This window comes from Pithys albifrons, chromosome Z, assembly GCF_047495875.1.
Source record: "Pithys albifrons albifrons isolate INPA30051 chromosome Z, PitAlb_v1, whole genome shotgun sequence".
NCBI classification, from domain to species: Eukaryota; Metazoa; Chordata; class Aves; order Passeriformes; family Thamnophilidae; genus Pithys; species Pithys albifrons.
Genome location: NC_092497.1, coordinates 46,560,114 through 46,581,641, shown reverse-complemented (window position 1 = coordinate 46,581,641; position 21,528 = coordinate 46,560,114). Strand labels below are relative to the sequence as shown.

Sequence of the window (21,528 nt, the reverse complement as noted above, 5' to 3'; positions counted from 1 at the left end):
TTTTGTTAAGTTTATAAAGTTAAAGTTTACCTGTTTTCTTTTCCCAGTATGTTCACCCTGGGTCAGTTTGAGGAACTCTCTTTCGTCAGAGAAAATGTAAGAACCCTCTGTGCCATCCCAAAATTAATTCTTATCTGAAAGGTTGCCACTCCTAGGCTCCTCTTTCCCCATTTGGGAAGAATTTTATTGCAAAGATCTTTTTTCTCTGTATTTTCCCCACACTCATCCTTTGTCCTTGCAGTTGTTGTGCACCAGGCAAACCTTGGAAAGGAGTCTACATTGTCATGTGCTGATTTTATTAGACAACAAAAGTGAGGAATCATGCTGTGAAAAAAAACCATTTAGACCTTCATAAAGTATGAAAGATGATATTTTCAGATTGGATTGGAAGTCTGAAACAGGAAAATTGCCCTGCTCTGTGAAGGTAGAACTTGGCTGGGGTAGTGGGAGCTTGTGATCTGAGCAGACACACTTTGAGCATGCCAAGCCACTTCCCTGAGAGCCTCGGTGTAGTTGGAGTTAGTGAAACTCGGTGTCTTGTGAAGGTGCTGCATGGTGCATTTTACTTGCAGCATTCATTACTGCGGTATGTTACAGCAGACTGATAAAAACTATCACTGATACACTGAAAACAAACGTTCTGAGAAGCTGTGTTAATCTCTTGCCTAATGGAGTGCACTCTAAGGAGACTAGCACTCACCTTGGATGAACTTCTGGTGCAGACAAAGCTAGATCTGACACCAGCCAGATGGGATAAAAAATAAGTGGCTATGTATGTCAGAGTGTAAAACCAATGTAGCCCTGTAGGGAAGCTGAGGGGTGCCAGTGGATCCTTCCCTGAGCTGTTCACAGCTGGCACACCCGTGAGGAAGGCAGTTGGTAAATTGGCATAACCACGGGTGTCCAGGTTTCCCTGGTCTGGTACCAGTCAGGCTTCTTCATCCTGAACAAACGCAGGCATTTAGGGGAATTCAGTGGTTCTAAGTGCCCTTTTCTCTCCTGCCAAGAGCTGGGATGATGCAGGTGACCTGGGCCATGATCCTGCTTACCTCAATGTGGTATGCACTGAATTCAGTGCTTGGCAGGGCACCCATTTGTATTCTTTCTTTGGCCCAGTCATGAGCAGTATTTCCAGTGCTAACTTCATATCTTTCTCTGAATGCCATGGGAAATGGGACTTCAGTGCTAGCCAGGTCAGCTGTATGACAAGCCATGCAAAAAAAGCCAAGTACCATCTCATGGAGACTGGGGGCATTTTTGGATGAAAGTCATCGCTAGGTCTGCAAAGTATGGTGAATGGTTTCACACTGGATAAGCATTCAGATGCACTGCCCTCCCCTAGTAAATCTGGGACCCTCTTTGCACTTGGCTTGTAGCTGCTGGTGAAGACTAGAGAGCAAAGAAGGAGCTTGGGACTAACACTTTGTAGGAGATTTGTTAAAAAAATTATTATAGGGCAAATCCATGGGTGACTCAAAGGTGAGACAGGGGAAAGGAGATTTTGCAGCAACATCGGAACTTTTGACACCATAAGATTGGAAGGCAGCTCTCCCAGGCTGATGACAGACTTGGAGCTGCTCTAGGTAGGAGGTGGCTGTCACTGGATTTATGGAGCATAATGACAGGGAGTGAAGTAAGACAGGATTAGTAAGTGCATTGAAGCAGATGGTGTTTATGGAGAAGTTGCTTTTATAAAGTGCCCATGCTTGCAGCCACAGGTTCCCTGCAGTGCTGGTAAGTGGGACGATCCTGCCAGCCGCCTGAGCGGCTGTGACTTGGTCTGTCTGAGGCTTGAGAGCCCTCTGCGCTCCGTATCCCAGTTGCTGCACCACTCCTCCCGGGAAGGACTTTTTCCAGCCGCACGTCGCAGGGTACTTTACAGTGGCCTGCATCGCCATGAAAATGTGTGCGCATCTAGCGCGGTTTCCCAAAGGGCAGTTTTGCCGAGGCGTCTGGCTTGGCACGCCGAAGGAAGTTGCCACGGGACAAATGGCCGGCTCCAGCGTCTCCGAATCGTTAAAAAGCAGCAGAGACCCTTTCGGAAGCAAATGCTGCCCTGGGGATGGACGGGGAGCGTGTGCCGGTGCGGGTGCGGGCGCAGGGTGAGGAAGGAGGGCCCCCGCCGGGATTGGGGCGGGGGCTGAGCCGGGCGCAGCTGTTACCGGCCGGGAGGGACGGTGGGGCCGCCCCGCTGAGTGACGGCCGGGTCGAGCCCGGGCTGGACCCCCGCCTCCGGCAGCGGCGAAGGAGGCGCGGGCAAGGACGCGCCACCCGGGCTCGGCTCGGCTCGGCTTGGCTTGGCTTGGCTTGGCTTGGCTTGGCTCACGGGTGCGGTAAGTGGGCAGTGGGGTGGTGGGCCCGGCCTGACCCGACCTCTCTTTGGGCAAAATATTTGCCGGACCCCGGCCGGCACCGGATCGACATGCGCAGCGGCCGCCGCCGCCCTAAGTACGGCGGACAGGGGGGACTGCCTGGGTGCTGGGTCTCCCTGTCTGCCTCTCTGCAAGCCGGCCAGCCAGCACACTTGCCTGCCTGTCGGGAGCCGTGCCCGGAGCTGGGAGCGCTGCGCCGGGATGCGCGGAGCCGGCGGCGGGCGCTGCGGCAGTCGGTGTCCCGGGCTGGGAGCGGCTGTGTCCCTCGGCGGGCAGCCGGTGTCCCCAAGCTGGGAGCGGCTGTGTCCCTCGGCGGGCAGCCGGTGTCCCCAAGCTGGGAGCGGCTGTGTCCCTCGGCGGGCAGCCGGTGTCCCCAGGCTGGGAGTGGCTGTGTCCCTCGGTGGGCAGCCGGTGTCCTCAAGCTGGGAGCGACTGTGTCCTGCCTCGGCGTGAGACGCTGGAATGGGCTGGGATGGATGGCAGCCGGCGGTGCTCTCACGTGCCCACGGCAGAGCCCGGCGGGGATCGGGGGAGCTGGCGCAGGGAGGGAAGAGAGGGCCTTGCACCGCACTAAGCGCGTTGTAAAGGACACTGAGAGTTTTTTTACTGCCGTTGCATTTGTAATCCTAGGAGCTCCTTTAGGAAATGTTCTTCCATATAATGGATCAATAGAAAGCTGTGCTGCTTTTGTAAGGGAAAAGCAGATAGCAGGAGGAAAGATTCCTTGAGCCATTTTGGTCTGTTTTCCATGGCCGTACTTTGTCCAGCTTGAAATAGTCATTGATTGAAAGGGGCTGCTATCCCGAAGTTAACTTCTCTTCACTCTGATGGACACAACTTCTCCTCCACTCATCCTGATGTGCTCATCTATCTGCTTTTGCTTTTGAAATGGTCATAGATTATTTGTTTGTTCGGCAGAATCCATTGCCCTCTGCCTCCTTTCTAGGCCAGCTGCTCCAACTTTATGTGGAGGTCCTCCCTACTTGCTTAACATCTTTCCTTGGATATTAGGCCTTGAGCCAGAAAGGTGCTCAGCCATGTGGCTGAGGGGTTTTTTAGCTGTATATAAAATCTCTGCTGGGCACAGCCTAGGGAGAAATATGGAAGCAAGGTTGAAGTGATGCTTCCTCAGAGCTCTGCCCCATTCAAGCACTGTGCAGCTTAGTAGATCTTCCAGCTGGAGGTAGTACCTTCAATTCTACAGTCCTTAAAGGATTGTGTGAGTGTCTTGCCTCTAAGTGCCTCATTCAGATTTGGTGCATAGTGTACATCAAATACTCATTTCTGCTGGAACAGGACTTGTTTTGCTTTGACGTTCATTAAGCAGCAATGTACCCAAGGCTTACTTGGCTGCAGTTTGATGGAGTATTTCACTTTCATTCCCTGTGCTTCAGCCACACTAGCAGTGGAATGGCATCAGGACATACAGACATAGGTGTGTTACTACTAACAGATTGCTGTGCTTTATACCTGGCAGTCTGGCAGGATTCAGATTTACAGGACACAGCCAATGTCTGTCAAAGGATCCAAAGCACTGTTCAGTGCAAGGCAGGAACATTTCTGCTCCTGTGTTCACATTGCATCCATCAAGTTCCCTGCAACTGGAGTGTGCCAGAGAAAGAAGGTGTCCATTTGAGGACTAACAGAAACTCAGACAAGGAACCCAAGATCCGTTTTCAGATGAGATCCCTGTGCATTGCTGCAAAGTTTCCAAGTGGAAGGGTTCAAGTTACAGAGCAGGAGCTGAGTGCATGGTGTCACTAATGACTTAAGTGTGCCCATGCACTTTTCATAGGGATTCGTAATTAAGCAACTAAGTACATGCCAGGTGGATGAGAGAACCTCACCCTAAATAGGAGAATACATAACTGCTTACAAGTAAGTGCCTTAAAAATATGCAAAGTGGGGAGGTACAACTGGCATGCATTGTGTTTGGGCTTTGGCCTGGTCACCAAACATCCAGGCTATTGGCTGGTGAGAAAGACAGCTCGGTAAGAGTCAGTATTGAGTTGTGTAGCTTGCAGGCTGCAGAAGGGTTGACAAGAGAAGGACCAGACAATACAGACAGTTTCTGAATATCAGGTTAGGACCCAGGTGAGTTCAGAGGGGAAACACAGGGGAGGGCATGACACTAACCTGAGCACCAGTTGATTAAGGGAGAAATCACTTTGGTTGAGCAAAGAAGCCTTCCCTAGTGCATGCATGACCTCAAACAAGCTATTTTCTGTGGAACTATCATGTGCAAGGATGGGACATCAGCTCTGGCACGAGGATACCCATGGGAATGAAGCAGCATCATTAATAAGTCTTGTCTGTGGCCTATTGAATTTCATTGCTGCAGCGTTCTGGGTGGTGAGGATGACTCCAGATAGCATTATGTGTTCTGTATGGCTGGCCTGTCACTTAGAGAGGCAGAAGTCAAGGTATGCTGTAAGAGATCTAAAATGCCTTCTTCCAGATGTTTCCTTTCAAATATGAATTTCACGGTATCTTAGGTTAGCAGCTGCTGGTTGGGAGATTTTTATCAAACCAGAGGAAATCTACAACTTCTTTGGAGAAGTTTGTGTTTCTTGAAGGGACGGCAGATTCCCCGTTGGATTTGCATAGGTGTGAGCTTCTTGCCACAAGCTGAGTGTGCCCCAGTCTTTCTAGCTGATGGCTAACTTGCCTGGAGCAATGAGGATGTGTGCTGTGCTCCTCTTCCTGCATCTGACCTGACAGAGCTTCTCACCACCTGGAGTATACCCACTGTCTTTCATCTGTCCATGCTCCTCATCCAGGCCAGTGCCAGCTCTGCCCTGGAAAGACCAAGGGATGAAGATAAGCCTGATGGGATTGCTTGCTTAGCAGGACCTGGGGACACCAACTGTCTTGTATGCTCTGTTTTGTTGAGAATTAGATGATGCTTAACTACTGCACACACTACACAAGGGCTTCTCAATGTGAGAAAGCTACAAAGCAAGACTATGATAGTCTCCTGGAGGCTGAGTGACTCACTGTCATGCTGCAGGAGCAAGGAGAATTTCAGTCACGTAAACCTCTTGTAGTGGTTTAACTGTTTCAGGGGAAAGGCAGCTAAAACTCTCTTGTGTTGAACTAGAATCAGAATTCAAACTGATGAGTGCAGAAAACAAATTTTTGTGACTTCTAGGGAGTCAGCTTGCAGCCCAGTTCCCAACCTGTGTAAACTCCTGGCATCCAGAGGAGGAACTTGGACAGTTAATCTCTAAAGAATGCACAGGTGTGTCCAAGTCAGAGAAAGTTTGATTGGTAAGGGACCTCTGGAAGTTCCTTGTCCAATGTTCTCTGAGCAAGCATAGCCCCAGAACTAGATCAGTTTTCCGATGGCCTTTACTAGTTGAGCATCATATACCCAGAGATGGAAATTCCACCACCTCTCTGGTCCCCATCTGGTCCTTGCCTCAGGCTATTTCTGTTGCTCCTTCTGTGCACCTCTGAGGAAAGCCTGGTTTTGCCCTCTTTAGAAATCATTTCCCTTCTGGGAGGGCGTGACTGACTAACTGCAAGAAGATCCCTCTGCAGCCTTCCTCCCTCCAGGCTGAAGAAGTCCAGCTCTGTTTCTTTCTCCTCACATCTTCTGTGTCCCAGCCTCCTGCCCACCCTGATGGCCCTGCACTGGAGTCTCTTCACCTTGGGAAGACCTGTCTTCTACTGGGGAACATCAAATTGGATGCAGCATCCAGCTGCAGCCTCAGTGGTGCTAAGCAGAGGAGAATATCCACATTTGTGGATCTCCTGGCCAGACACTTTCTAATGCAGCTTGGACTGCAAGTCCACTGCAGAGTCTATAGGAAGTGTCTTGTAGCTTTATCAAGAGGTTTCAATATCTTGTGAATTCAAGGTGGTGATGCAGAGCCCAAGCAGGCAAACTCTTGGTGCTGCAGCCTGGGTCTGTGTTTAGGACTTGTTAAAAAGAAGCTTTCTTCTCTGTCTGAGAAAAGGAGATCTACCTAAAAAAGAATCTACAAAAATGTACAGGAGACCATTTCTGTAAGAGCCTAGCTTTAGATACTTACCTTCCTTTCATTTCTCCAAGCCAAAGACTTGACTTTTAGGGAGAACAATGTTAATTTGAAATGGGATAAACTTCTGAATGCCTGTATCTCAAGTAGTTACTTGTAAGGCCACTATGGGTCTCTGGTTATGTCTACTGGAGAAGAGACTGTGAGGGTCCACCTGTGATATCTGTACCTGTGTGTTAGGAGGGGAACGTTCCCATACCAGCACATCTGCATTGACATTCCTTATCAGCAGAATAGCTAGAGATAAATTGACTAGTGATGGTCAAAACTTGGATTGTGTCCAGCTGTGTTATGACACTGGGGATGGATCCTGCTCCTCCTCTGTTCTGCTCTGATTTCCTACTGGATTTTGAAAAATGCACATAGATGCACATTTTTAGAGTTGGTCTATGTAGGAGGTGATATTCATCTTTTCCTCTGTTGCAGCTGGATCTGGATATGATTTGTTGGTCAGTTCTTGAAACTTCAGGGAATGGTGGTGTTGGGTGCTCAGTGACGCAAACATCATCTGTGGAGTCAAGTTCTTGCACACCAGCACCAAGTGTGCTGAAAGTTGTCCCATGAGTGGCAGAATCAGCAGACACTTTTTGGTCCTTCATCCCTAGTGTGCCTGCCCCAGCTCTACCACATGTAACAGCTACCACATCTCCAATTGCTTCTGGTACCCCCTGTTTTCCCTTATACCTCCCTGCAAATGCCCCAACTGTCCTTCATTCCTTCACTGTCAGCCAAAGGAGTTCTCTAGGCTGACAGTCCCTTTGCACACACATGCAGCTTGACAATAAATTAGGACTTGAACCCTGGATGAGATTTTATTTGGGTTAGCTAATGGCTTTAAGGTTTACCAAAGATCTGACAGGCCACATAAAACCAGAGTTTTCATTTAGAAAACAGCTGGAACTGATTTGTTCTTCTCATCTGCACAGCATGTATCTTGGATCTACACCTGGGTGATTTATTGAGGTCTAAGTGTATGCACAGAAAATACTTAATTTCTTGTGAGTTTATAGGAAATGGTCACTTTAGGTATGTATAGTACCTTGATGAAAAAATAAAAAAGCCCTGGCATTTATCTTTAAAGTTATGCTACAAATCAAAGAAAAGTTAAAAAATAAAGAAAAGAAATTGTAACAAATGCAGAGGGCTTGGTTGGCATTGATTTATTTTTAAGCAGCAAAAATAATAGCCCTGAACTTTGACTCAGGTTTATACTTAAGCTATAAAAAAATAAACCCCTAATAGATTAAGGTCCTGTGTGAGTCAAATAGGAACTGTTCTCAAGCCACGAGGTTAATTCCTGCCTCTACTGCTGCTTAAAAACTAGCTTTCCTCCTGAACAGACTTCTGCCTTCAAACTTTCCAGTTTTCCAAGAGTCTTGGCCACTTCCTGATCCCCAAAACTGAGCCATTTGGTCTGTTCAAATTTCAGTTTACAGAAGATATTTCACAGTAGATATGAGGGTTGTCTGGGGTTAGAGTGTTAACTTTTTCAGTCATGGTTCTCATCATGGATCAGAGTATGCAAGATTCCCATCCTTTGCCTCTTGGTGGTGGTCCAGTGTGGCTGGTGACTTGGGATGCACCAAACCCTCCCATGTGTTGCATTCTCTGCAGCCATGAGCATGGTGGCCGTGTGCCACAGCCTGTGCAGAGCTGTGGCTTGGGCTGGTAACAGAATTTATCACTGAAAAGTCCTGTAACTTCTCTGATGTTAGTTGCTCTTTCTCCCTGGGTCTGTATGAAAAGGAAAGGGTTTTCTCTAATGTCCTGGTGTCAGAATGCTAGTGCTCTTGGGAGCTTGTGTGGAGAGAGGCTTCCTGGTGTCAGCGTGCACAGGGCTGCAGTCTCACTGCCTGACACAGCACCTGTGGAAATCAGTCTTTATGCTTTCTCTACAACATTTTTGTGTTGTCAGAGCACTGGGGGTTGATCCAGCAGATCCTCCTATTCAGCAGTACTGGTGCTGCTCCACAGCCTCCTTGAGCAGGCTGTTGCAGCCTGAGCCCATTGCTGCCCTGGTCCTGTCCTCCCTGCCTGCTGTTGTCTGTGGATGGGACACAATGGTCCCACATGGGTCACTTTCCCATGTCTCTGTTGGCTCCCTGTGTAGAGGTCAGTGCGGCTCTTAGGTTTTGGTACCCCAGAAAGGTCATGGGACTGCAGAGGGGCAGTACCAGTGCAGAGCAGTGAAAGGATTATTTCCAGGGTCTTACAGGGTTTTGCTGGCTTTCAGCATCCATGTATTTGTTCAGCAGCTTTGGATCCTTCAGAAAGAAACTATTCCGTCCCACTCATCACAAATGTTGCCTTTTTTTGTTTTGTTTTCCTATATTCATGGCAGGAATGGTCTATCTCCCATCCAATTTCAATTTTCTCCTTTAAGATTTTTAATTATCATCATGCATTCCAACCTATGTGCTCTTCAGACTTATGAAGTGCAAGTGTTTGGGCTGTCTTCTCATGTGTTTGACAAGTACTTTGAACAAGGAGATTAATACCTTGCTATCTTGGTAGTCAATGTGAATTTCAATGTTATGAGGTCTTAAAGTTGTAATAGTGTTCGTCCTGTATGGTTTCTGTATATTACTTATGTATTCTTTTGTGATGCTCCCTTAGTTGATTGAATGAAGAGTGGAAGGTTTAATGAAAAATAGTGAAAAATCAGAGTTGCCATCTTAGTTGAGCTTTGGGAAAAGATTTGATGGAGTAGATTTGTGGTGAATTACATTTGATTCTTCCCTGAATGGCTAGCAGTCTGTGGATTTAAAAGTTTAACACTGTAGTTGTGCTGGATGATCTTGTTTTGTTTGAGCTCAGGGGCAGGATCTATGTTAAGCTATACTTGTACCTTAGCACAGGTTAGGGAGACCTGTTTGTTGTGGTGCTTGTTTCAGTATGCTGTGTAAATTTAAACAATTAGGCTGAATTTACCTGCTTGCTTATTTTTAGCAGTACAAAGCCCTCTTGCCATTTACAGCATATGGCCTCTTTTGCTTTTTCTCCCAGCACTCATTAGCAAGATAGGGTAGAAGAGGGCTGGGATGTGAAGATAAGGGAGAGCCAGTGAACATACTGGTCCCAGAGGCTGTGCTGGAGGACACAATGCTGAGGAGCTCACTGGGCAGGCAGGAGAGCAGTACACAATGTCCTGCTGTCATGCACGGGGCTAGTGCTCCCAACAAACAGTGCTCCTGACCTGCTCTCTGTGGGAGCTGTGCAAGGTGCCAGCACTATCCGGCTGCACCAGCAAGGCTGTGAGTGCACTTCCCCCTCCCAGCAGCTCTGTCTGAGGTAGGTGGCAAATGAAATTCTCCCCATGGGGATTTCAACTGTGTTTCAGCAGGCTCTGCACCTGTCCTCAACCCTCAGGGCCTTTGCTATATGCAGCCACAGCTTCATATCTCTGCAAGATGCTTTGAAACCTGAAGCGTTTTCCAGAAGCATTGCCTGTGCGCACTGACATCCAATGTCCTGTCTTTCGCCTCTTGGTGCTGACATCTCTGTCCTTCTGGCAGGAGACAACAAGGTCAGCCATGCAGAGGCTGCACTCTGGGCCCAGATGGGCTACTGCTTGAAGACTGCACTGGATTTCTGGGAAGGGACGGTGGCTGCCTCTGGACATTGTTGTCCTCACATAGCCAGAGATTGCCATATGCATGGCAGGTGGGGGGGTATTTTAAGCAATTGTATTTTAAGCAATTACTGGGAATTTAGCAGCCTGGAGTGAGTTATCCTCTGCCTCCTGCCTGCTCCTAGCTCCAGCTTCTTTCATAGCAGAATGGTCGGAACTAAAAGTTGCGTATGAAATCCAGACAAGTTGCGGTTTGTGCACTTGAATCTAAGGGTCACAGTAGAGCAACACATCTCCAGATCCAAGTCCAAACTGCTTTTTTAGAGTCTTGTGCATCAGTGTTCATGGGTAACTGCAGTAAAGGCTTTGCCCGTCTCTATGCCTACAGGAAACACAATCTTACAGGGGATGAGCTGCTGGATATGCCTCCTGGACTGACTAGGGTGTGGTTGCATGGCTACCACATGCCAGTCTCACAGCTCCAGGAGCCTTGCACTGACTGCTGCAGGGCATTGGTAAAGAACAGGTGTATGGGGGTCCCCACCACCTCATTTAGCCAAACCCATGATGCCCCATTGTCTGTGCTTTCTCCTTTACCCTCCCGCTGCCCTTGACTCTGGTGCCCACAGCTAATTGTCACTGACAGAGCAAACCAGCCCTATGAAAAGTTGGGTTTCATCCTTTCACTCCCAGATCTGGGAGCTTTGGGGGCTGTTTCTCTCATCAAGGAGGCACCATCTTCTGGTGCTTCACCTCCTAAGTGGCAAGTGGCAGGAATGCAAGTGATGCAGGAATTGCCATCACAGCAGTGGGAAACCAAACATCTGACCAGATGACAGCTCTAAATTTAAGGGCTTGGTGTTGAGCAAGCATGTGTGCATTACAGTGCCCTTTTGTGACCAAGCTAAAGATAATTTTCCTATCTGGAACAGCAGCTGTGTTGTAACTTGTATAAAGAAACTTTGTCCACTAATGAAGGGTGAGGATTTTAAGACCATAACCTGTCCTGAGAGGACAGCTAAAGCTAGAGAGACAAGACTTGGAGTAGTGTTCTGATGCTCCACTGGGCTGAGAAAAGCCCATTTATAGAAAACCAAAAGAGGTTTGGCTCCTTAAATATGCACAGGCCTTGCTGTTATTTTAATATAAATGTCATTCAAGACAGTAGCAAAACTTTGGGAAAAGTCACTTTAAATTATCTAGAGTTCAGTCTTCACAAAAACTGAGCCTAAAATATATAAATATACAGGCATTACTACAGAACAGAAGGAGACTGCCAACAAAAGAGCAGAGTTGGATACATTTTTGTGTGTTGTGCTGAGTGTATTTTTAACCCACCTGCATATATTAAACATATTGGCCTTTGTAGAAGGTCCTCTACAGTCTTTTTGCTTGCAGAGGTCCAGTTACATGTGTTTGATTCTGTATGACATTTTATGTCAGGAGATGTAGGCCAAACCTCTGGGTCAGCAGGGGTTATTCACATAGGCCATTCAGTATGTTACTCCCGTTTCTCTTCTGGGAGGGTTGGTTTAGAATATGAAGTAGCACACAGGTCATCTGCTTAGCCAGCGACTGTGCAAATGTGTTTTCCCAGGGAAGGTGGGTCACTAAATAGTACCTTTAGCTGGCAGCCTTCTGGACATGTGTGGATAATACTTCCTGATCTACTTGTGGCTTTAAAACATGGGAAGAAGTTCTGTGTACTGTAGCCCTGTGGAGGTTTGCAGGGCTCAGAGGTACTCAGTGGTGCTGTTTTCCCATCTGGTGACACCATCATTTGGAGTGCCAAGTGTAGGTTGGTGTTACTGAGGGTTTGTAAGGACATGAGAGCTTCAGTCTTCCGGTTTATTGATGACTTCTGGTTTACTGTACTTCAAGAAAATAAATGCCTAGGGCACTTCATTATCATACAGTATTGCTTGTAGAAAAACGTATCTATCCAGGGCCCTGTTCAAAGTACTTCCTCAGTGCTGCCTTGTAAATCCATGATGGGGCAATGCACTGCCAGCAGTTGTGCCACTCTCATCACAATGGGCTGTTAGGTGCATGTAGGATATGGGTGGGCAGCCTTGAGACATGTGACCCTGTCTTCGAAATCAGCCATGCTTCAAGCATAAATCTTCTGTAACTTGGGGGTATTCAGCGTTCCTCACCCAGACAGGCTACAGTGTTATCTTTCATGTGATCAGTGTTAATGCTTCTGGTTTTCATTTCAGGTTCTGTTTCAGCATACAAGTGAGATCCACAAGACTCCTCTAAGATGTCTTACAGAAAGGAGCTAGAAAAATACCGAGACCTTGATGAAGACAAGATCCTTGGAGCCCTGACAGAGGAGGAGCTCAGGAAGTTAGAAAATGAACTGGAAGAACTAGATCCTGATGTAAGTAATTTTTAAATGGGATTTGCTAGATGTTAAATCTCCATAGAATCTGTATGTCAGTGGGATTCTTTACAGAGCCTGTACTCAGTGCAAGAATGGAAGAGACTGGCTGCAGGTGAGCAAAAGAGGTTTTTGCCACTGCAAGCAGTCTAGATGTGTGGTTTTGTTTCTGTTTTTCTGCACTTTTCCTGGTGTGCATTCTCTGATGTGACAAGCATTGTGATTTGTAGCACCAGTAGGAGCTGATGCTGGTGCAGGGCAGCAACTTGGAAAATGGATCTCTGTTTCTGATCAGGCCACCCTGGAGGGATTGCTTTGTGGATTGTTTGGTTTCAGGCTTTCTGGGAGTTTTGTTTCTTTGAAACAAACTTCAAATGGTCTGTATTTTACTCCATTTAGGCAGAAAGCTAAATCCCACCATTTTGCAGTGAGATAGTTTATTTTTAACAACCTCCCAGCATCAGCAGGAGCTTACATATAAGCAAATGTGGTGTCTGCTGGTGCCAAGCTGGTGAGAGGTTTCTGGAGTCAGTATTGTTCTGTGGCCCTAGCAGAGGACATGCAGAGCCAACTGACAGGTCTCTGGGTTATGGCAATGTTACATGATGAGTTTGGGAACTGCCAAGTGAGAAATTGTTCCTGCAACATGCAACTAGTGTTTCTGGAGTACATGATGGGACGTGTAGCTTGCATCATCAGTATTTTTAATTGCAACATAGGAAAATATTTAAGAGGTGGAAAGCTAGCTCCCAGGATTAAGTGTCTGGGCTGAGGGGCTGGCTACAGCTGCCTCAGAAAACACAGAGACAGGCAGCATTCTGTGAAAGATGCAGAAAGGTAAAATAATTGTGGAAATTTGTCAGTACAGATGTCATCTGAATGCAGAAGTTAAAACATGAAGATTACATGGTTACTTCTCACAGCACGAAGCCTGAGGAAGCAAGCTGTCTCCTATTCTTCCCTGCCTGGGCATTCACACAGTTCTCTTCTGTTGCACTCCAAGGCTGCCTGGGTCTATTTTCTTCCTATTAGTAATTTTCCTTCCCAGGCTTTTCACTGAAACATTAAAATTATAATGAACTATTTTATCAAGTGGGCATGGAAAACTCACCTTGAATGTCTTAAAAAGTAAATGTTGACTTCTATCCCATAAAGCTTTAAAGAACATGCTTAGTGTCAAATCTGGAAATAGCCTTACTTACTGCATTAAAGCTGTTCTATATTTAAATATAAGCAGGTGTTTACGTGCCATATGTGTCAGGTGAAAAGCAACTTCCCATGGTGGCTAATGTGACTGAATAATAACAGGGACGCAATTTGTAAAAGGGCTGAGGTTAACAGGGATCTTGTTCTGTAACCAAGTGACCTTCTCTGTTAGACCTTGTCTGTAGTTATGTGAGGAATCATGAAAGACAGAAGGGACCACCATTCCTCTGTGGTCTGCTCTGTGAAACACCATGAGATTTCACGTAACATATTCTTGTTGGGATGTATGGGGCATGTGGGCACTTGAACAGACTCATTTAGTGGGGAGACGATGGCTGGGAGCCTTCAGAAGAACGGGCTGGAGTTGCAGTTGCAGTGAAATATCCACTTAACAGCACTTGAAACTGGAGCAGGGAAGGAGCATCACATGTCTTGGATGATGTGAGAATTAGTGGGGCTGGATGGAGAAAACCTTTGACACAGGTAAAGCAAAATTGTCCAGCCATGTGGAAGACATTGGAATGAGGGAAGTGGAGAGGTGAGAGTGTTTGATGGATGGGGATCATGTCCTGCAGAGGTAACCTGTTTTTCTTCCCTTCATGTCTAGAATGCGTTGCTGCCAGCAGGGCTGCGGCAGCGGGATCAGACACAGAAGCCACCAACTGGCCCATTCAAAAGGGAGGAACTCATGGCCCACCTAGAAAAGCAGGCAAAGGACATTAAAGATAGAGAAGACTTGGTCCCTTTTACGGGTGAAAAGAGAGGTATGGTCATCCTTTGCACCATGCTGGGTGCATCACAATGAGGGTACAGTGGGTGCACAGCAGAAGGGTTGTGTCTAACCTGCATTGCTAAATCTTCATTTTGACACCACTGAGGTGGTGAACCTGCTCTGTTTGCTGTCTAGCCGGAGCCCAGGCTGGCTGATAAACTGGTGTGTGTGGAAGAGGTCCCTGTGCTTGCTAATTTGGATACCACTTGATACGTTGTTAAGAACTAGACAGAAGCTGTAACACTGTGCAGCCTCCTTCTGTTCCCATGCCACTGCAGGTGGATCAGGCCATGGGAAAGACACCGTCTTCTCTCCTCTCCTGTTCCTCCTCTGCCCTGTTCTCCTGTGAGGTCTGCATGCTGTGCTCTTTGTTTCATCATTGTCTTTTACACTCCATCCCAACACTGAGAGCTTCTCATCATAAAGAAACGCCACAATTCTCCACAGCTGTGATGAGTCCCACAGTTGCCATCTAATCTCCATCACCTCTTGATAACTGCAGCCTCACTTCCCACTCTTCTGCAGGTCACATGTTTGTGTCTTTCTGCACCATATCCTAAAACAGTGACTGCACTCCTGCTCTGCATGGCCATGAGGCCTGTGTGCAAAGAGTTTTCTCTGCCTCTTCTCTTTTTTCTGCTTCTGGCATCTCTTCCTGTTCTACTCATACATGACTCGTTATACAAATGACCTTCCTGTTCCTGTTAGCACTCTGAATATCATCTGATATGTGACATGGTCTGGTCAGCCCCTGCCTCTGGGTTCCAGGAGCTTCTCAGCAGCAATTTTCTGCTGTTATGTCTCCCTGTGCACCATGGTGCCCCTGCAGCAGGTGAGCTGGTTCTACACTGTTCACACTAATGGTTGCCCTGTGTCAAAACAGAAATACATGAAAATGTGGGCATATGAGCAGGTTTCCTAACTGAGATCGTTCTCAAAGATATCTCCTTACAGACTCACATGTCTCTTTTAGAAAGCACTTGTGTTAAATCTGTTCATTTAATAAAACCTGAGGTGGTATTTTTAGATTAAAAACAAAGTACTACTTGAGAAAAGTAAATTTAAAGAGTAAATTGAGTGCTATCAGGAAGACCAATTTAGTAACTTCAGACATAGCTCAGCACTGATTACCTGCTTGGCTAGCCCAGCAGATAAAAGCAGTGCTCTGCAGGGGACAGAGGTATTTCAGGCATCTCAAATCTTCAACTTCTTATCTGAGCTCATAGTACTTCAGCCTGATGTGATCTCAAATGCATTAAACATATTTTCACTTGTAACATGCTGTTGAGAGAAGACACTACTTAACATTGACTGTGAGCCAGAGACGGTAAATTACATATTCACAGCTGTGAGAGAGCTGTAAATAAATCACCACCTTTGGAGGGTGATTTACTGGTTTGCCACTGAGGTGTTCTCCCTGGCCATGCTTCTGGGCAGGGTAGGAGCTGGGGTGTGCATACATGCTATATTATGACATAAAATGCTGTGTTTACCTCCACTGTTTAATTTAAAGTTCAATCTTGTAACAAAGCGTGGATGAGATACAGAACTTTCTAAAAGTTAAAAGTCGACTATTAAATTAGTTAATTAAAATTTACTTAGAATTAAACCCTAGAAGTTCCATTGACACTGAGGTATCAAATGGAGTTACTGTGTGTGACAGCAGAATTAAGTTTGCCGTTTCTCCTGTTCTCTGCTGAAGTTGCACAGACCAGATGGTATGTACGGTTTGCATTTGGTGGGACAGGGGTTCCAGATCTTCACACCAAGCTAGAGCAGACATTTTGGTGCTGCGTTCCAGGAAGTTGCCTGGCTGTGCAGACACACATGACGCTCTGCCTATTTTTGTGAGAGCAGCTGTGTCCCAGGAGGCAGATTCCTGCCCTCTTTGTCAGGGCATCTCCTGCACAGGCAGGAGATGAGCTGCTGTGCAAAAGGCTGTGTATGGCAGCCTCCATTTCATACCAGGGGAGCCCTAGGTGCAGTTGCTTCTTCCTTGAGGCTAAATTTAGCCCCTTCTGTTTCTGCACATGCCTGAGCAGCAGGATCTTTCTTTCTCCCCTTCAGTGCTGCTGACTCTGGTTTCAGAGAGGGGACGAAAATAGTCCTGACTGGCATACCAAGTGTTTTGCACTCACTATCTCCTCTGCAGTGATTCTGTACTATTTTAAGGGAGGAGGCTGCTCCAAAAGGCTCCAAGAGCCCGCTTCCTCCTACTCCAGTCTCAGCAGCACTGGATTCACCCGACAGACTGTTCCTTACTGTGCTGTGTTAAAACACACAAGCCTCTCTCTTTTCTTCTGAGCAGTTACAGATGGGTAACTGAAATCTCAGACCTGAACTGCTCCACCTCTGTGAAGAGATCCACCATGCTTTGTCAGTGTGAGAGGTTAGGAGCTGGCAGAACCCATGCAGTGCCATAACCCTGTCCACTGCCCCACACCTCCCTGGTTGCATCCAGCCCCATCAGAGAAAGGTCATGGCTTGCCCGGTGATTACCGTGGGCAGTGAGATGGGGGAGTGCCAGAGAGCCCACTGCATTCAGAGCTGGGCTGGGGCTGCACCACTCACCATACAGCCTCTTCTCCATCTGAGCAACCCCCTTAGAAAAAGGTCATGATCAAGCAGTTGAGATGACAACTTTGCATTACCAGCTGGACTTGTTGATTTGCACCTTTGAATTGTACGGAAAAGGTCTGTTTCTTGGCCTTTTGCTGTCCTGGGAGATAAAGCACAGAGGTCTCCATCTGGCATGCCCCTTGCAGCAAGGCTGAGCTAAACCAGCAGCCTCAAGCCTGCTCCTGCTTACATCTGGTGTGTTCACTGAACTCTCTCTCTACCTGCTGTCAGACCCCTCCACCACCTCCTTTCCAGCTTCTTTTGACTGATATGTTCTCTGCCCTGCCAACATGCACTTGGAGTTAGCAGCAGGAGCTGTCTCGGTGACGGGACTGATCCTGCAGATGTGGTGCTGGGTCCAAGCCACTGACCTCTCTTGGTCTGTGTGAGACGTGGAACACCTTCACTAGTTTTGTGCAACCTTCAAAAAAGTGAAGTCCTGCAGAGTCAGGCTGTGTGTGGCTTTGGGTGCCATGCTGTGAAAGCCATCATCCTGTACAAATGTACAGTGGGGCTTCTGTAGATGCAGCCTGCTGTGCTGCTGAAGGAGCCCAGCTCCACAGCTGGTGGTTTCTGCATTTGCCTCCTGGCCCTCATCACAGCAGGACTCAGACCAAGCTGATGGGAAGGGATTCAGTGTATCCTCTGACTTTTCTCTAGGTCCTTGTGCCCTGCTCTGTCCTTACCGCTGCTCAAATCTCAAACCATGGAAATGTGTCTGCACAGCTATCTGTGAAATAGGTGTTCCAGCTATACTGAGAGTGACTTCACTTTGCATTTATAGGAAAAGCTTGGATCCCCAAGCAGAAGCCAATGGATCCCGTTTTGGAAAGTGTGACTCTGGAGCCGGAACTGGAGGAAGCCCTTGCTAATGCCTCTGATGCAGAGCTCTGTGACATTGCTGGTAAAATAATTTCATAACAATTGTAGGTTGAAGTTGTTCAACTACTGCAGTTTTTTACTTGTTCTTTTGTAACAAAGGAGCTGTTGCATTTTTTGCTGTTTATCTGAATGCTATAAGTTTTGACAGAATTTTATTTCTTTGTTAAAAATGTTTTCTTCAAATCAAACCTTAGGAAACAGTCAAGCTGACCCAGTGAGAATGTGGATTTCTTGTGCAACCCATTAAGGGAGCTGTCAAGTTAGAGAAGTCTTTCACTGGGCACTCAAAGCTGCCGTTTGTTAAAGAGCTTTTTCAACACATTTTTAAAGCTACCAATTTCTTGTGATTTGTGTGGTCATTCAGTCAGATGACTGGGTATCTTGCTGAAGCCCACAGCATGGATTTGGCTCTGTGGCTGGGACATGACATGCCTCGGCCAAAGGAGCATATGGACACCCCATGGTGTTTTATGGAGCTCACATGTGCCCTCCTGGTCTAGCAGTCAATGAACATTTCAAGGATTCTGGCTGCTTCTTCATTTTGTCTCCTTCAGACAAGATACTCCCTAGAAGTACCCTCCTTTCCAGAAATCTGTAAGTCTGTAAAATAAGTACATGAGCTAGACATCTTAAGAATACTGTATTTTGGCTTAGAAATGTGTTTCTCCATTAAGACTTTCAACATATGCACCTTGGCCAAGTATTGCATCTCTGGATTTTGCTTTTTTTACTATTATTCTAGAGTACTATGAAGGCCTATCTTATCAAATCTGCCTTTCTCCATATCTGTGCAGCAGTTATTTCCACAGAGAAATGCTGTTCATGGAAGCTTGTTCTGCAGTTGCTGCGAGAGTACACTTGACGTGGCAGCAGGAGTACTGATGTGATACAAGCTGCGCTGAAGTCTTAATATTGACAGTGACTTGCTCCTGCCTGTTTAGCAGGGCTCATTTAGCAGGAGCTCATTTTGCTCCTGCCTATTTAGTAGGGATCGGCAGCTGTGATATATTGGATTCCTTCCTTGGCAAGGCCAGGAGGGTAGCTCCCAAGTAGTCCTGGAAGGGCTCCCATGCCTTTGGTCAGCTGAGAGAGGCAGAAATGGGATGCCTTTGCTCTGCTTGAGTTCTTTTGGAGAATACACAGTAAGCGCTAGACTTAGAAACAGTGGATCACTCTTGTCTTATCAGCACAAACTCTAGCCCCTAAACTTCCTGAGTGGTCATGACAGCAGATCCTTGCTTCTCTCTGCAGTCCAGATACTCACACTCCTGGCTGATGAAGAGATTTCATTCTCCAAATAAGCTATGTTTTGGGGGGTATGTGTGTCCCCAAAATGCTGGGCCTGCAAATTACTTTTCCAAGTTGTGTTGCACCTCTGAAAATTTCATCTATGGGAATATAACAGAAAAAAGGGCCTGCTACAGTACAAACAAGCAAACTCAAAGTGCCCAGTCTCATTTAGGCTTTCAGATGGAAACTGGCTCTGTGAGATCCAGTTGGGGATGTGCTGTGGGCCATGGGGAAGTTCACTGACACAGTTTCCTCCTGGATATCCTGCCTGTGCAACCTAGATCTGGAGTCATGATGAGCTGTCACCATGACAGATGCTATTCATGTGTTGGACTTCAAGGATAACCTTGTCCTTCAACTTCCAGCACTTCTTGGCCAAAGCAACAAGAAAATGGTGACAGACTAGTGTCAACCAAGCCTAAGACTAAAGCATAGTGCCTTTGTGGTGGCATACTTGAATTTCAGGGAGAAATTTATTATTTTGACCACTGTGTCTTTCCAGAGGTCAAAATTAGTTCAAGATGTGTTGGTTTTAACAAGTATTCATGTATATGCATTTTTCTTTAGAAAGTTATATAGCTATTAAAAAACAAAAAAAGCCGTTGATTAAAAAAATCAATTTATTTTGAAACTTGATCTTTTTGTGAATAGTAGGGTTATTTTCATAAACAGATTCTTTGCCCAAATGTTTCTAAGCCATTGACTTCCTACTGCTCATTTACAGCTGGTAAGAATGTTACCAGAGCCCCCTGGTCATGGTTCAATGTGCATTTGCACATCAGTTTTGCAGTCATGAGGCTGAGAGACACAAATTTGCTGAGTTTGGCTTTTGGGCTATTACAGTGTTTGAGTTTCATTCATCACTCTCTGCATCTCAACCAAGCCAGCAGAGCTTTAGCTTCTCAAAATGTCAACTTTCAAGCATACAAAAATCAACAGCACAACACCACGCTTGTTGTTGAGTGAAAACATGATGTGCCATCCACGCTTCAGGTGACAGTCACCTCATATGTTGCTGCCTTGGCATCAGTGGGCTCTGTGTGGAGCACAACCCACCTCACAAACTGGACTGTTGCAGTGTGTGGCACATGCCCAGGTGAACAAGGGTGACAAGAATGTGCAGGCTCCTGCTGGACTTAGGTTAAAGCCTACCAATGGCAATTTTTGAGCATTGTACTGTTTTCACACTATTTTTTTTTGTGATGCTGAGTCAGGTAGGCTACCGGGGAACCTTTACTGTTTGTCTATTTGTTATGCACAAGATGATGTTTCTCTTCTCCTATGAATCATGCTACACTGGAATAAAGAATGGAGCATATTTGAGCCCTGTTGTGTATTTATGACAGCAGTGGGCTTTGTCCCACCTTTTTATATTGTTCCAAGCTTGTGCTTCAGACTCCCATCCCAGGCAGCATCTACGTGTCGTTTCCTGGCTTTGGAGCCTGCAATAAATTGTGTTCTCATTTTCTGTAGCCATCCTTGGCATGCACACCTTGATGAGTAACCAGCAGTACTATGAGGCACTGGGGAGCAGCACCATCGTGAACAAAGAAGGACTGAACAGTAAGTGATTTAGAGTGTTAGCACGCTGCAGTATTTGGCTTTGAAGCTGCTAGCAGGGGCAAAGTGGAAATTATTTTTAGGCTGAAGGTTAGAGGCGTGAATGTCAAAGCAGCCTGTGATTGTTGGAGCTGCCTCAGGTGCATCCTTGCTCTGTGAGAGCCAGTGCAGTGTCAGGCATTTCCCTGGTATCACTGGGGAACTAGCACAGCCTAGGGAACAGCCCCATGGGAGCAGTGTGCCTTCTGTCACCCAGATTTGGACCCTGAAAGCATATAGCAGCAGATACAGGCTGTCCTGTGTTGGTTGACCCCAGTAGAAGGGTCTCTCATTTCATGTCTATTTGTCATGTCATGCTTCCATCTCCTATGCCTCCACCTCTCTGCTTCTGAAAGAGAACAAACATACCCAAAGAAAAGGTACTGGTGCTAAGGGTGCTTTCAGTTTCATGTGTTGCTTTTCACTTGCAGGTGTGATCAAGCCCACACAGTACAAACCAGTTCCTGATGAGGAACCAAACTCAACAGATGTGGAGGAAACTCTGAAACGAATAGAAAGCAATGATCCTGACCTTGAAGAAGTCAACCTTAACAATATTATGGTATATATCCTCTCTACCCTTTCCTCTTATTAACAGGCTCAAACATCTGATCCACAGAAGGCAGAGGTCTGTTTTGCTGCCTAGAGCAGTACCATAACACTGAGCATAGCTGGACAAGAAACACCAGTGCTTCCTATCTCCACTGTAGGCAACAGGGATTGACCTGCTGTGGGACAAAGGCACGAGTTTGGTAGCAGAAGGACTCCTCTAAGTGCCTGGAAGAATGGAG

The 21,528-nt window shown here is 46.6% G+C and overlaps 1 protein-coding gene across 3 annotated transcripts in view; it reads left to right on the top strand.

Annotated features, from left to right (window-relative positions):
* Window positions 1–1,647: 1,647 nt before the first annotated feature.
* The window catches only part of TMOD1 (tropomodulin 1), a 26,744-nt gene continuing 6,863 nt past the window's right edge, over window positions 1,648–21,528 (top strand). The window contains exons 1-6 of one of the 3 annotated variants that reach the window (XM_071580746.1): window positions 1,648–1,734; window positions 12,206–12,369; window positions 14,183–14,339; window positions 17,751–17,870; window positions 20,612–20,701; window positions 21,169–21,299. In XM_071580746.1, the coding sequence (XP_071436847.1) occupies window positions 12,250–12,369; window positions 14,183–14,339; window positions 17,751–17,870; window positions 20,612–20,701; window positions 21,169–21,299 (618 nt within the window). In that variant the 5' untranslated portion in view covers window positions 1,648–1,734; window positions 12,206–12,249. Of the gene's footprint in view, window positions 1,735–2,003; window positions 2,103–2,167; window positions 2,334–12,205; window positions 12,370–14,182; window positions 14,340–17,750; window positions 17,871–20,611; window positions 20,702–21,168; window positions 21,300–21,528 lie in introns of those variants that run through there. The other 2 variants (XM_071580747.1, XM_071580745.1) reach the window with 2 other exon arrangements.